Source organism: Lepisosteus oculatus, chromosome 7 (assembly GCF_040954835.1).
Source record: "Lepisosteus oculatus isolate fLepOcu1 chromosome 7, fLepOcu1.hap2, whole genome shotgun sequence".
In the NCBI taxonomy this organism is placed as follows: domain Eukaryota; kingdom Metazoa; phylum Chordata; class Actinopteri; order Semionotiformes; family Lepisosteidae; genus Lepisosteus; species Lepisosteus oculatus.
In genome coordinates, this window is record NC_090702.1 from 52,147,684 (window position 1) to 52,162,131 (window position 14,448).

Sequence of the window (14,448 nt, forward strand, 5' to 3'; positions counted from 1 at the left end):
AATAAAAATGTAACTTACACTTGCAGTATGTTTCATTTCACTGGTACTCAAAAGGCTAGACCAGCTTGTATGTTTAGCTGTGAACACTGGACAGGACAAAGATCACAATCCCTCTTCCTTTCAACGGTGTACAGTATTTCACAGTGTTATTGTGTTTCTGTGATTAGATTTTTATTTTTATTTTTAGCAGAACACCTGTCAGGTCTACTCCCTTGTTGATTGCCAATTGTTTCAACATTTAACACTATGGGAAACTGTGTTAAGTGACTCAGAAATCTAAAAGCTGTTTTTAAAGGACCAAGGCCATGCAGAGGAACAAAGTGACATCACAAGGTCTCAGTATAAATAGCATGGATCCATTGTATATTCTACACTTAACTTTCATTTCCTTTGCAGATGTTTTGCATATTACTGTATTATTACTATATAATAGAATATTATCACTAATTAAATATCCACCCTTCTCCTGTACACATCCAACCTAATAGTGTCTATTGATAAATGTACAAGTCACAGTGCCTTATGCTTCACTTTACCAGAAGAATCCATTGCCTAACTGTGTGTTTCACATCATGAGAAACCTTTGCCTGTCATTTCTGCAGATTACACGTCCTGCCTTTACCATTATCATTCAACTGTCATGAGTGTCTTCAGCAGAATGTATTTAAAATAAGATGTATTTAGGGGTTCTAAAGCAAATATATAACTATAATTACTTTCACAAGAATTTAGATTATGTGGTATTCATTTAAAGTTGTGTATTCCTTTACTCCAAAAGGCTGCTTTTGAGATTCAAGCAAAAAGAAACAGTTTGAATATGAAATATGAAATTTCCAGATAATGTATTTACATCAATATTATTCTCCTTATAGACCAATAATAATTGTACACTTCTGTATTTCTTTGAGGTTTGCCATTAAAACATAGGTCTTAATTAAAAAGAAGCATCAATTTAAATGTGTTTTACTGTGTTGTACTGATCTTGTGATTATGTGTTAAATAAGAATCATTTCTAGAACCAAAATATTCTAGAACCTTAAAATATGCAGAACAGTTATAGTTTAAAAATTAAATATCAGTTTTTGTGTTTTGCAAATATTTAATGAATTACTTACAGAAATTACATGAATTAATTACTTTCTCTTGCTGAGAATATGCTTGTGAACTCCCTGCATTATTTGCATGTTTTAGACCTAAAACATACTTACATCTTACATCTGTGAAATAAAAAAAAGATAACCTGATTAAATTTATCACACAGTAACATAAGAAACATCTGGAGTATTTAATTAACAGTATTATCCAATAGTACTGAATATGCACTGTTAAGGTGACTGGTGGCACCTCCATGAGCAGCAATGACTTCAACTATATGTTTCCTGCCACTGTTTCCTGCATCAGTTTCTTACATAGGCCTTTAGGAAATGTAGCCCATTTCTCCTTACATGACTGCTTGAAGTCTGTGATATTTGTGGGCTGCTGTGCATGAACAGCTCACTTTAGGTCCTGCCGTAACATTTCAGTGGGGCTTAGGTCTGGACTTTGACTTGGTCAATCCAAAATGCAGGATTTATTTTTCTTCAGATGTTCTTTAGTAGATCTGCTTGCATGTTTAGAATGTGTTCTTGCTGCAGGACCCACTTTCAGCACATCTACCGCTACATACTGTATACAGTAGATGGGTTGAGATTACCCTCTGAAATCTGCTACAACTCCCACAACTATACTTCTCAGTTCGGATGGGATTCCTCTGTTGGAAGGCAGTGTTTGCTTTTCTCCCCCAAAACATGTTTATAATTGTGGACAAAAAGTACAAACTTTGACTTGTCTGTCCAGAGAACATTCTTACAATACACGTGTAGATTGTCCAGGTGTTCTTTTGTAAAATTTAGAGGTTCTTTTTAGAGAGCAAGGATTTCTTCCTGGCTCTGGCTGTCCTCCCATGAAAACCATTCCTGTTCAGTGTTTTCCTGATGGTTGAGGAATGAACACTGACATTAAATCATTAGGCCACTGCAGATCCTTAAATTACTCTGGGGTTCTTGACTTCTGCATGATTTTCTTGGTTGGTCTTGGTAAAGTCGTCATGGTATTGCATATTTTTCAGTTGTAGACTACAGTACCTGTCTAGCTATGTCTGGAGCCCCAGATGTTTAGAAATGGTTGGGTAACCCTCTCCAGACGTTCAAGCATCAACTAGTCCTTTACTGAAGTCTCCTAAAATCTTCTTTTGACCATGGCATGATTTATTTCCACTACCCTCTGTGGTAAGGACCATCCTTAAGAAGTTTCTGACTGTTATTTAGGACAGGGCTGTCAAAACTCAGTCCTTAAATGTTTTAAATCATTTTTACTACTTCAATCAACAATTGCATCTCAATAAACACATAAGTTGGTGGATAAAAAACTTTTGGTTATTTAAGAAGTCTGATATTAACAAGGATAATCATGGTAAGAAACTGTAATTCTCATAATTATTTTGACGACTCTGAAACGTTTCCTTAGCACTGTAAATGTATTTGGCTTTCATTGTCAAAATATTCCTTACAAGCCAGTTTATTGATAAGAGTAATGTATCTTTGGATAGTGGTAACAATGCCAACAGTTGTGTCATTTCCTGCTTTCTGATGCTGGTAAGACAACATCACTGAAGTCTTATCATTAGGACCTCAAATTGTGAATTTTAAAAGTAATCTCTCATTCACAGACTTTTCCATGCCATGCACTATTATTCCCTCAGTTTTTTTTACTCACTTTTTTTGAAAGTTCTCACTTCTGAAAATGTGTCTCCAGATTCTAAGGCACCCTAAATACATTTCACTGTTTCTTAATTTAATTACTTAAAAAGTATATTGTCTGTTAATTTGTCAACAGAGTATTGATCTGAATCTCAGGTTTTTCAGTTTCAAAGTAAATCCAACAAACAGAATGCAGTGATAAATGGAAACGTGTTCAGATGAAATTCTGCGCTGACACTAGATACCTACATTATTACATATAATTGGTATACATTTGGGTTGTAATACTCCAGTATATTCAGTATTCACCTTGACATAGTGACGGTATCATGTGGGGTAAAGGATTACTTAGTGTTCATACTTAGTGAAAACAGCAAGCTCTGACATCTTCTTGACATTAACATTTATGGTCTTAATAGATGCTTAACACCCAATTACAAGACCACACAAAGCATATTTTTTTAATATAGAGAAGTACTTTAGTCATTATGCAGAACAGAGTCATTATACAGAGATGGACTAAGATAAAACAGATTTTAATGTATGCCTTAATGGCACCACCTAATGGGCAAAGGAAGAGAACAAATGTTTTTAAACTTTTAAATGACAAATTACTAGTTCCACAATTCTACTCAATTACTGAGTTCCCAAATAGCATGTCAAATAATCATTAAGAGTAATAAAAATCTCTTATAGGTATAAAAATAGGTAATTTATACTCAAATTCCACATTCAAATAAATATTAAACATACACTTTATCCTCTAAATTAACGTTTAAGTGGACTTCATCTTTCATCTGTAAAATTTCAATCTGTTTCTTTGTGTAATGAGGCAGTACAGAGAGACGTTCTCTGATTCTGATAAAAGGAGGCTGCAATGATGTATTTCCTTTTGACATTTCTCCACTACAGAGATTTCGTGGTAATAAAGTACAGTGACACCTTAATATAATATAAACTAACATTTTCCCATCGGTTTTGTGATCATTCACAGCGTGGTATAGATGTTCTACCACCTTTTATGTATTTAGTCCCACCAAAAGAACATCTAGATTCTAAATACATTAGTAAAGAATTAGGAAGAACTGGACCCTAGAAAAATTACCGGCAGCAGAGAGCTATAGCCTCCTCTGTTTACACTGCACATCAGTCAGATACTGAGGTGGTCTGTTACAGGAGCCCTCAGAAGGCCCCAAAGCATTCTCGGTTTCCTAGCAACACAGCAAACCTGGTGACGGGAGACACAAAGACAGAGACCTGTCCATAAAGAACAAAGGCGCAGAGATGCAGAAAGGAGCATGTTTTATATATTTCTACTATAGCAGTAAATGACTACTGTAGTTGCAGTTTAAATATCGATTTGTGGAGTTTTTTTCCCTAGCAACAGGAAGAGATTAAATTCTGCCGACAGCTGCCCCGTGTGTCATTGGTTTAACACATTCTGGGATACCATCAGCTCTAGATCCGTTTATGGTTTTTAATTCATTCAAGCCGCAGTGGTGAGAACATTTTTTTTGGTCAATTTTTCTTTCTCCTTTTAAACATGCGCAAGATTGACGGTTATGTCAACTGCACAGCGGAAATGATACTTTAGATGTGTATGAGGTCAGTTTGCGGGAGGCTGTTGCATCACCTCTGTCTTTGTGGATGCAGTTCGAGCAGATTCCTCCATATGCGAGGTGGTGGGTTAATGGCTAGTCTACGTCCTTTCAGGGCTCCTCTGTCTTCACTCAGGCCACTACTTTTGGAGACTTTCTTCTGGTCTTGTCTGATGTGCAGCCACATCACAGTAGGACCACACAGCTGCAACTCAGTCAGGGTGTTCAGAGGGATTCCCGACAAAGAGGTCAACGCAGGGACTGTGTTCTTTCACCCTATCCCCCCTGTTGCTTTCCACGGGCCCGTTAAAGACTATGAGGTAAGTAAGTGTCTATTTTGTGTTTGTGTTCTGTAGTTATCGTTCACCCAGCCAGTGGTCTCTCGCCTGAGTTGATGCTAATCAGCCACATTCGTTTACATTACGGGGTCAGACAGCAGGGTGGTTAAGCTTACAGGATCAGTTGTGAAGAACATAAGACATATTCCAGACAAGAGGAGGCCGTGTGGGCCAGCCTAGCCTGTTTGGTAGTTAGTAGTTAAGTGATAAAAGCATCATCCAATTGTTTCTTGAAAACAGCCAGGGCATCAGCTTCAACAACGTGACAGGGTAGCTTGTTCCACACTCTCACTGCCCTTTGGGTAAAACAGTGCTTCATGTTCTCAGTTCTACACAGTATCCACTTTTGTCCTTTGGCTTGTCTTTCACTGTTCGTTCTCAACAAAACCCAGGACTTTTCTCAAAAAGAGTGGTGGTGTTACCCCGGCGTCCTGGCCAAATCTCCCCCCGGCTTTTACCAATCATGGCCTCCTAATAATCCCCATCTATGAATGGGCCTCATCACTTTGAGCTCCTCCCAACTGATAGCTGGTGTGTGGTGAGCGTTCTGTCGCACTCTGGCTGCCATCTATGGATGCTGCACATTGGTGGTGGTGGAGGGGAGTCCCCATTACCTGTAAAGCGCTTTGAGTGGAGTGTCCAGAAAAAGCGCTACATAAGTGTAAGCAATTATTATTTTTATAATTATAATTATTATTATTATCTGATCATCCAGGTGGGGCTGCACATTGGGGGTGGTGGAGGGGAGTCCCCATTACCTGTAAAGCTCTTTCAGTGGATTATCCAGAAATGTGCTATGTAAGTGTGAGGAATCATTATTAATAATTAAATCTGCTGGGCTGATTTTGCCAAAGCCTCTTAAGATTTGGAATTCTGTATCTGTTCTGCTCAGCCTTCGCTGTTCAAGATCTTAAAGATTCTGTTTTTCAGCCTGTGAGTGTAGGACATTCCAAGGCAATAATAATTTACAAAATATTTACACCATATTCTAAACAAAGCCTTACCAATGCATTATACAACTTTTAAACATCCAAACAACATGTGTTTAAGGCTAGACAAAGTTAATCTGGTGAATATCTCTTATGTACCATAGTGTACTTTACAAAGGTGTGTAAACTTCTGTATATTGGTATTTAGTGAAAAAGTAAGTGTAAAGGTATAAACCACAAACACACAAGACCAGTGCCTCTAGGTGGAGGAGATGAGATGTGTCTATACTAACTTCCTCTCTCTTTGATATACAGTAGTCTATTTATAGTCCCAATTCTACCAAAGAAATGTGATGTCTTTATAAATAATTTATACTGTAGGCAGAATTATAGATGGCAGACCTTTTAATGTTTTTTAACATGCAGGACTATGTAAACTATGCAGTTGCTATGTAAACTTGTTTGCAGTTGCACTTCCAAATTCCTCCAAAGAAAAAGAAACTGAGATTTCTGCAGTGTTTCAGCTGAGAATTGAGAAGGCTTAACTCTTCAATTCAATTTTCAATGTATTTTTATAAAGCACCTTTCACGACAAGGTTGCCCCAACTACAACATAAAAAGTGCTTTGCTTTTCACCAGCCCCAGAATAGTGGACTGTCCTCCATGTGAACCGATCTGCCTCTGTTTGTTTGATATACTGTAGTTCTCAAATCATTCGGGTGTGTTTTACTATGCTTGTTATTGGTTAGTGAGTCATGTCTTAAAAGTCTCATCGAAGCAGCAGCAACATAGTAGAGAGGCCTTTTTTAAAAGGGAATTTTTAACAGGTTGCTTGGATGAACCTCTTTGCTTGCCAGGATAGGCTCCAGCTCCCCCACGACCCTGAACTGGATGAAGATGTTACAAGACGGATGAATGAATGGACGGATGGAGGGGGTTGCTCAGAGTGTAAATGTGGCCTGAGAGACCTGTACTGTCAATGACTCTTCACTCACAGGTCTCCCTAGCTGGCACCATCGATAAATTGCCAAGGTGGCTGGACTACAACCCCCAGACTCAGAGCCTGCAGGGCCTGGCGGTCAGCGAGGAGAGAGGGGACTACACCATCGCTGTGACTGCAGTGGGCCACTGCCGACAGGAGCCCTCTCCTTCAACACATTTTCACCTGCACGTTCTCAACGGCACTCACAGTCTCAAAGCCCGCTCCCTCAGGAGGCTTGACTGGCGAAATAAACATACGTAAGAGCGTTTCTTTGCAGTGTTCACGCGTTAGCACATGGGTGGTAGCTCTGGCTGTTGAAGCTGCGTTCCTTTGAAGCAGAGCTAAACCTGGGGGGGATTTACAATCCTTTGATTTACAATTCTACAATACAAAATTATTCTCTTGCCAAGCTATGATATTTCCTCTTTAATAAGAACTCTGCATACCATGAGAAAAACAGTTTTTGCTGACAAAAACACACAGGAAATTATGTCCGGTACAATAACTGAATCCCCCACATTCGCCCCCTGCGTTTAAAAAAACGGGCAGCATACAGATGCATTGTTATGAACTGAATTTACAAATGTGCACTGAATTCTAACACTGTAATAAACCTTACACGTTAATAAAAATCTTCTATCCATTATCAGAAAGACAACGGATCTTGTTATGGGGACACAGACACTATCCCAAGAGAGTAGGGCAAAAGTGATACTGCACACAGGACAGGACACCATTCTATCACAGGGCTCTTTCATTCTAGTATACATATACTGTAATATAGAGGCACCAATTAAAATAGCCAGCATGTCTTTGAAAGCTGGGTGGAAACTAAAGCACCTGGCAAAAACACAGACAAAGAAAGACAAATTAGGCTAACAACAACTACTGTGTTTTTCATGTACTATGTTTAAGACAGACTTTTAAAACATTGCAGTCTGAACACTGCACATATGCTGAGCATCAAAAGAAACATTGTTTATACTGTACCTGCAACAAATTCAAAAACCTCTTATCAGGAAAGTGACAAACTCTTTTTTGCAGAAGCTACCCTGACATTTGATTGGACAGACAAGTCATAGGTCCATTCATTATACTGTTTCATATCTCCAAACAGGTGGTCTACTGTTGAAATTCACAAGGTTCTAGTGTGTGTTAAACCACTGGAAGCAGTACAAGCTGTACATGTGTGACACCTGCTTTACACCACGTTGCAGATGCAGTCTTGTGGGATTCTGTGCCATTGCTCTTGTAGACCCTGGACAAGCATGTCACAGACTCCCAGGTGTCTCATGTCATCCAGCTCAGCCAGCTGTTCCCACAGTTGTTCAGTGGGAAATAAGTCTGGTGATTAGAGTGTCCCCAGCATGGCTGTCCTCCTCTCAGCTTTGCAAGAAAGTTGGTGTGGCACAAACAGGCTGAGGGTGTCCTGCTGGAAAGTTTTTGCCTCCGGATGAGTCCTCTGGAAGGGCATCAGGTGATTATCCTGATTATCCAGTCAGGCTGCCATGAACAACTACAAGTGGGGCTCTGTATTGACCAGAAACTCCTGCTTCGGTCATCAGATCTGACCCGTCCCCGCCCACTGACTGGTCTTTTGTATGTCATCAGTGTATTGGGCTGCTCATCTACGCCATACACTCACTGTGGTGATTGATCACCAAAGAGGACTTTGCTTCACTGCTTGTCAGTCCACTCGCTTTCTTTCTGTGATTTCTTCCTTGATTTTCACACAGCTTGACATTTAAAAAGTTAAAACACCTCATTATCTGGGCATAGCTTGCTCTCTCACTAATGAGGTAACTTCATGCTTAGGCATAGTCACTCGAGTGTCTCACTGTCATCAGGTCATTAAACAATTAACTAATATCCAATGGCCTTATACTTCCACTTTAAAAAACATACAGATATGCAAATAACACTAGGTTTCTTTTAATGCTCAGTATTGGATCTAGCCTTCTTATATTTAAGATTGAATACATTTAGAACAGTAAAAGGGCTTTAAGATTTTTTATTCAGAGCTCCTACAGCTGCTTGTTTCCATAGTTGCTGTATGTCCTTGCTTGACTCCCGAGTCCTGACTCTTTGGCTTTTTCTGCTCCGTATCTTCACTGAACTGCGGTATCTAGCTATCGGTGTTGTTTTGGTAATAAGCAAGCTCAATTAAAAACTGCTTGCAACAGAAATTAACTGAGAGAGTTGAACAACTCCAGTGAACAGGCTCCTTGTATAGCCTGAGCAGTTTCTGTGAAGAAATAGCAAAGAGTTTGGCACATGCATTGCTAAGGTCTTAATGTTTCCTGAAGATTGAAAGATTCACAACTGTTTCTGGAAAAAATGAACCTATAAAATGCAAAAAGAAAAAAACAGCTCTCCTATCATGTACTAAATGATATCGTAATAAATGATAATAAACACAAAAGATAAGTCTATTGCTACAAAATGCTGGCAAAAGAAAAAAAGTACAAAAATTAAAATATTCAACTCACTATTTTAAGAAGTGGTTGAGTATTAAACGTGCTACTACAATACATTTTGAAGCGTATGTGAATATATAGCATATGTATTTGTTTTAAACAGGAAAAGCTCTCAGGGATGCCCTGCAGGTGAAACAGTCACATACTCAGCTATCATCCTGCAGGCTGATGTCTTCTCCCTGAGTGCTGGCAGGCGTTTGCTCCTCGTCTCCACAATGGGGGAGTACCTGCGCCTTGACCCCTTCTCTCTCAAGCTACGCTCCTTCAGGAGCCCCTCAGAGCTCCAGCTGGAGAACAGCACCCTCCTGACAGAGGACACTGGTATCGGGGACTCCCCTGACACACATGCCGCCGTGGAAGTTTACTGGCCAGTGGGCTGTGGAGATTTTCAAATGGTTTCTGAACTAGTTCGGGTGCTGAGGTACAGCAAGGACTCAGGACACCTTTCCCATCTGCTGGGCCTCCACCTGACAGGCTGGAGGGTTTTCACCTGGGGAGGAGGCGGGTCTCAACACAGGAGGAGGGAGCGTCGACAACTCATTAATACCCCTACCCCAGTGATGACACCAGTCGCACCTACCTATGTTTCAGCAACCCTTCCCATTAAACTCAGTTATTCCTACATGGGTATGACCACAATATCCACATATGTGCGAGACACAGAAATTATTAATAATGAGGGTTATCCCACAGGGATTTCAACCTCCATGGGTTCAACTACAAGGTCATCTGAAGACAAGAAAAAGGACGTTTCTTCTGCACTGAAATCAGAGCTCACTAGGCCCAATGAAGAGTTCTCTACAATGTATCTCAGGCTCTGTCCTTCAGGTCTCTTTACTCCAGACTATTTGGCAGAAGACCTAAAGATATCAACTACAGACACGGGGCACATGACTATCGCAACACGTATAATGGTAGGCCAGAGCCAAGAAACCTCATTGCTTTCCCAGATGTCACCACTACAGACCTCTTCTCAAACTATCCAGAGTTATTATTCACCAGCTGTGCTTTGTTCAGTCTTTCTAGCATACAGCAGTGATTTAAACCTCATGGGCCTTGAATCCCAGCATGTGAAGAGCATCTCTCTTCAGACAGTACTGTCACGTTCCGAAACGTCTGAATTAGTGATTGAGCCAGAGTTTAGCTCAACAGGGACACACATTAAACTAACTTCAAAACCCTTTATAGATCTTCTGACGCCACCGGCTGAGGACTCCTGGCCAATGCTCCACTCTGAAGATGTAGCAACAACATCATATCAAGTGATGTTGGGAAAGTCAACCATGTCAACCAGTAGCGTGCAGCAAAGCTGGCATACAGCAGCTTTCCAAATGCAGAGGACGTCAGTTTTGTCCAGCACTTCTTCCACAGTGTCAGTGGTTTTAGTCGCTGCCCCTGGCACACCAATGACTCAGGTTTATTACACGGACACTGATAGTATAAGCCTATTCCCTACACTTACTCGGAAGGATGCTCCTGAAAGCATTCTAATGGCTCCTGACAGTGAAAACCTTTTTAAGAGGACCTCTACGATACCTACAAAATCAGCTCAGTCACATCAGGACACGGAGACAATTGGTATGTACAGAAGGTTTTAACCTCTTGTTTTAAAATATTCTGTTGTCGTTCTGCATTGTGCATTGCACTGAAATTCATTTGTTTTCATGTTTGGTAGGGAGCGTTTGTCGTTTCAGTCAAAACTCAGAGCTAGAGAGTCGTCTGTTTCCTTTGCAGAACTGACTAACAGAGAAAGGTATACCAAAAGGTATTTGTATAAGAAAACTATTTTAAAGAGAACTATACAAAAATGTATTTGGTCAATACATCACATCCCTGAGAAGTTCATAAAGAACATGACATGTAACTGTTTTCCATCCCCTGGTATTCTGCTGTGTTCATTGAATTCTATATTATTTATGCAATCCAGGGCAAGATGCTTTCAGCCAAGGCAGCTCCAGGGAGAATCAGAGTGCACACAGTGAAAGACCCCTGCAATCACCTCTCGTGTCTCGACACAGCAGTCTAGAGGCTTTGCTTACAGATGCGTTGACTGTCCGAACACCAAGCATGATGCATTCGGCAATAGGTCCTGCAGAGTTTGAGGAAGATGGGATAACTGAAACTCACGATCACTCCATGCTGCTTCTCAGCCCAGCAACAAGCTTTCCTATAATAACCGAAAGCCCTTTTCCTTTCTTCGGAGAGGTCAGCCAAGATATAGGATTACTAAAAGATTATTCAGTGGATACTATTGCATTACCCTCACAAGACGCACCTCATCTCAGATTATCCTCAGTTTTGGAGCCATCCTTACTTTTAATCGCCGTAAGTTACAACGACTTTGTTCTCTCCAGACTCTCAGATTCTGTGACAATTCAGACAAAGGCCATGCCTCCTCCCAGCACTTCAGAGAACCCAGAATCTTGGCTGGATCTGACTCCAATACCATATCCCTCAACCCCTTCTCTTTCACCTGAAGTGGATCCACCTCAACTTGTTCAGCCAGTGTCTGAAGTAACGCGGCTGTGTGAGAGGTTAGACGCAACTCCATCATTGCCGTTTATTGAAATGACTTCGAGCAAACTGGTGAGATACTCCTTTCATAGCATATTAGATGATTCCAAACAGCCAGCAACCCCACAGGGAACAATTTCTTTAACAAGGACTCATATAGAGGAACTAGAAAAGTCAGTGTCAGAAGATTTTGTTACAAAGTCCTTTTGGCTACAGATGCAGAGTCGAACCCCCTCATGCTGTGTCTCTATCACTCCATCTTTACCATCAGGACATATTCTGCTGACACCCAGGACTGCAGCCACCACACCAATGGACATGTTCAGGCCCCTAAAAACTTTAGATCACTTGACGTCATTTTACATCTACCACTTCCCCAGTGTATCAACTCGGTTGAAGGAAGATGAAACAACGAACCCGGACTTGGAGTCAAGCCTGACAAAACCTGCAACCGGTGCAGAATCTTTCATTCCAGTTTTAACACCAGCTGTTGAGGTCGCTGCTCCAAGCCCTACAGAAGGAGTTTCCATCTTAACCTCTCCAACAGAAGTCCCAACATTTTATACTGCAACAAGAGTCCCTGCTGTGCCAGAAACTCCAAGAACACTCCCCAGAACCTTGTCCATTTTAAATCTGGTACCCACTTCCCTGAACCAGCAACAAATTAGCTTCGGCTTCACAAGCACATATTTCTGGCAGATCACTTCAGAAAGCAGTGTTACTCCCCCCATTAGAATACCTGTATCCAGTCAATCCAATACTCACTTCACAAGGTTTTCTCTGCCACTCTCTGCTGTGCCTGCTAACTATACACTGCTAAATCCAGGGGTGTCCAGCACTTCAATGCTCCAAATAGAAGATATCAGGCTTTCGAGCCTCCATGGATCATTTTCCTTCCTGACACTTGGTCCTGTTACTTACACCTCTGGCCAGCTTCCCTCCTTGGTTTCAGCGATTTTAGGAGAGACGACAAAAAGTTATAGCTCTGTCAAGGACATTCTCTTCACAACTCAGTTGCCCTCCCTGTTACCAGGCAATGCAGGTAAAATAATTAAAACAATGTTAACCATCTGCAGTGTTTTTAAACACCGTGCATTTGTACTTCAATATAAATGTTTTACAATAAGTGCTGCCTAATTTAACTTTGTGAGTAGAATTGCTTGATTATCTCTTTATGAAAAACGGTTACCAACAACAAAAGCTTCCTTGATATTAAGACACTGTCACTTCTTTACAAAGCATTTTCTCTTTGTAGCTGGGTTATAAGTTTTATCAGAGAGTGTACACTATTTATCAGAAGAGCAATTTAAATGACCCAATACCAAGAGTATGAATCAGGCTTGTGAAATCTACAGCTTTAAGGCTTTAGCAAGGAATAAAAAGCGATTGCATTAAAAATAAGCGTGCAGTTTTATTGTTTTTCAGATATTCCAAACATCTCGCCCTTCGTTCTAAGGCCTATCAAGCCCCTGATTGCCACAATCGGGCTCCTGTTTGAGTTCAGCATACCGGCAGACACGTTCTCAGATCCAGAAGATGGGACTGCAGACAACTTAACGATGAAGATCAGGCCTTCAGACGGGTCTCCCTCTGGCCCAGAGTCCTGGTTGACACTGGACCACAAACAGCGACTCCTGTCTGGTTACCCACTAGACAGTGACATGCTGTTCTCACCCCAGGAACTCCTTCTTATAGCGAGGGACTCAGGTGGTCTTTCAGCTGAGCTGCCTTTTACCATAGAGCTTCGTCATCCTCTCTCCGAGCCCTGCCACACCTACACCATCAGGACTATGAACAGCTTCCACTCTTTCGTCAAAGACAGGCGGAAGATTGAACTGTTTCTCGATAAAATGGCCAAATATTTCAATGACACAGGCAGCAGTCACATCTCCGTGTCCACCCTCCAGCCGGGTTCAACTGTAGTATCGTGGCACAATGTCACCTTGTGTCAGGAGGACAAGAAAGCTCAGAGCCTGTGCCCGAAACATAAGATCCAGGGACTGCTGTCTGCAATGCAGACTCTAGAGGGCGACGTGGAGCCATCCTTCGCTCAGGCCATGCTCCCAGAATTCAGGATCAGGTCAGTAGGGAACGTGACCTATGGGGGGATGTGCCTGCGTGGATCTGACCTGGAGTATCCAAGCCCTACTGGTGCCATTGCCCATTCCGACAGGTATCGTTGGATACCAACCCTCGTGATCGCTTTGCTCACTGTGCTTGGCTTGTTTCTATCGCTGGTCCTGATGGCAGCCATATTCCGCTCTTGCAAAGCATGTGAGTGTATCATACGTTCTGAATCTATTTCTCTGTGGCCTTCGGACAGACCGTCCTGCTCAAGCTGCCATCTTGAACTGGACACATTAAAGCCGAGGAAGCCACCTCTGTTCCTCCAGAACATTCCTCCTCCGCCTCAGCAGCTGTGGGTGAACCTGTCTCATCCACCTCAGGAACGGCTGCACAGAAGGCCCTTAACCCACACACAGAGGCCGTACCAGAGGAGCACGGTGCCTTCCCAGTCTCCTCCTAGGTACCAGCTTCCACCTCCCTATGTTCTCAAAGACCAGCCACCACAGAGGAATTCCAGTCAATAAAACATGACCCTCAGAACTAACTGTGTAACATGTTATTTTGCTACACTATTACTATGCCAGCCATAGAAAGGATTTTACTAATTTCATATCGTCTTCACAGAGTGTGGACCTAAAACATTCCGTGTCTTACAGGTTATTTTTTTATCTTCCATACATTGTTTTGCGAGCATAAGATCATTTTGTCCTCAGCTACTAGAGAACACCATTTTATAAGATACATTTTGCTTTTAATTAAAAATATCAAATCAACCACATTCTTACCGTTAGGTTAAATAAAAAAG

At 41.3% G+C, this 14,448-nt stretch overlaps 1 protein-coding gene across 4 annotated transcripts; it reads left to right on the forward strand.

Annotated features, from left to right (window-relative positions):
- Nucleotides 1–3,992: 3,992 nt before the first annotated feature.
- Nucleotides 3,993–14,357, forward strand: LOC107077961 (dystroglycan 1-like). 4 transcript variants are annotated; one of them, XM_069192746.1, is made up of 6 exons: nucleotides 3,993–4,237; nucleotides 4,452–4,656; nucleotides 6,601–6,842; nucleotides 9,166–10,640; nucleotides 10,990–12,618; nucleotides 13,002–14,357. In XM_069192746.1, exons 1-6 carry the CDS (start codon nucleotides 4,209–4,211, stop codon nucleotides 14,165–14,167), a joined length of 4,746 nt encoding a protein of 1,581 aa, XP_069048847.1. In that variant the 5' UTR covers nucleotides 3,993–4,208; the 3' UTR covers nucleotides 14,168–14,357. The 4 variants fall into 4 exon arrangements, with proteins under 4 accessions (XP_069048847.1, XP_069048848.1, XP_069048846.1 ...); XM_069192747.1 differs by having other exon boundaries at nucleotides 4,473–4,656; XM_069192745.1 differs by having other exon boundaries at nucleotides 3,993–4,656.
- The last annotated feature ends 91 nt before the right edge of the window (nucleotides 14,358–14,448 follow it).

Bases quoted from the DNA above. Each gene is read 5' to 3' on its own strand.
- LOC107077961 (XM_069192745.1), top strand. From the start codon at position 4,333: ATGTGTATGAGGTCAGTTTGCGGGAGGCTGTTGCATCACCTCTGTCTT. The intron at 6,843-9,165 runs GTAAGAGCGTTT...TGTTTTAAACAG, and splicing joins GACTGGCGAAATAAACATAC to GAAAAGCTCTCAGGGATGCC. The intron at 10,641-10,989 runs GTATGTACAGAA...TATGCAATCCAG, and splicing joins TCAGGACACGGAGACAATTG to GGCAAGATGCTTTCAGCCAA.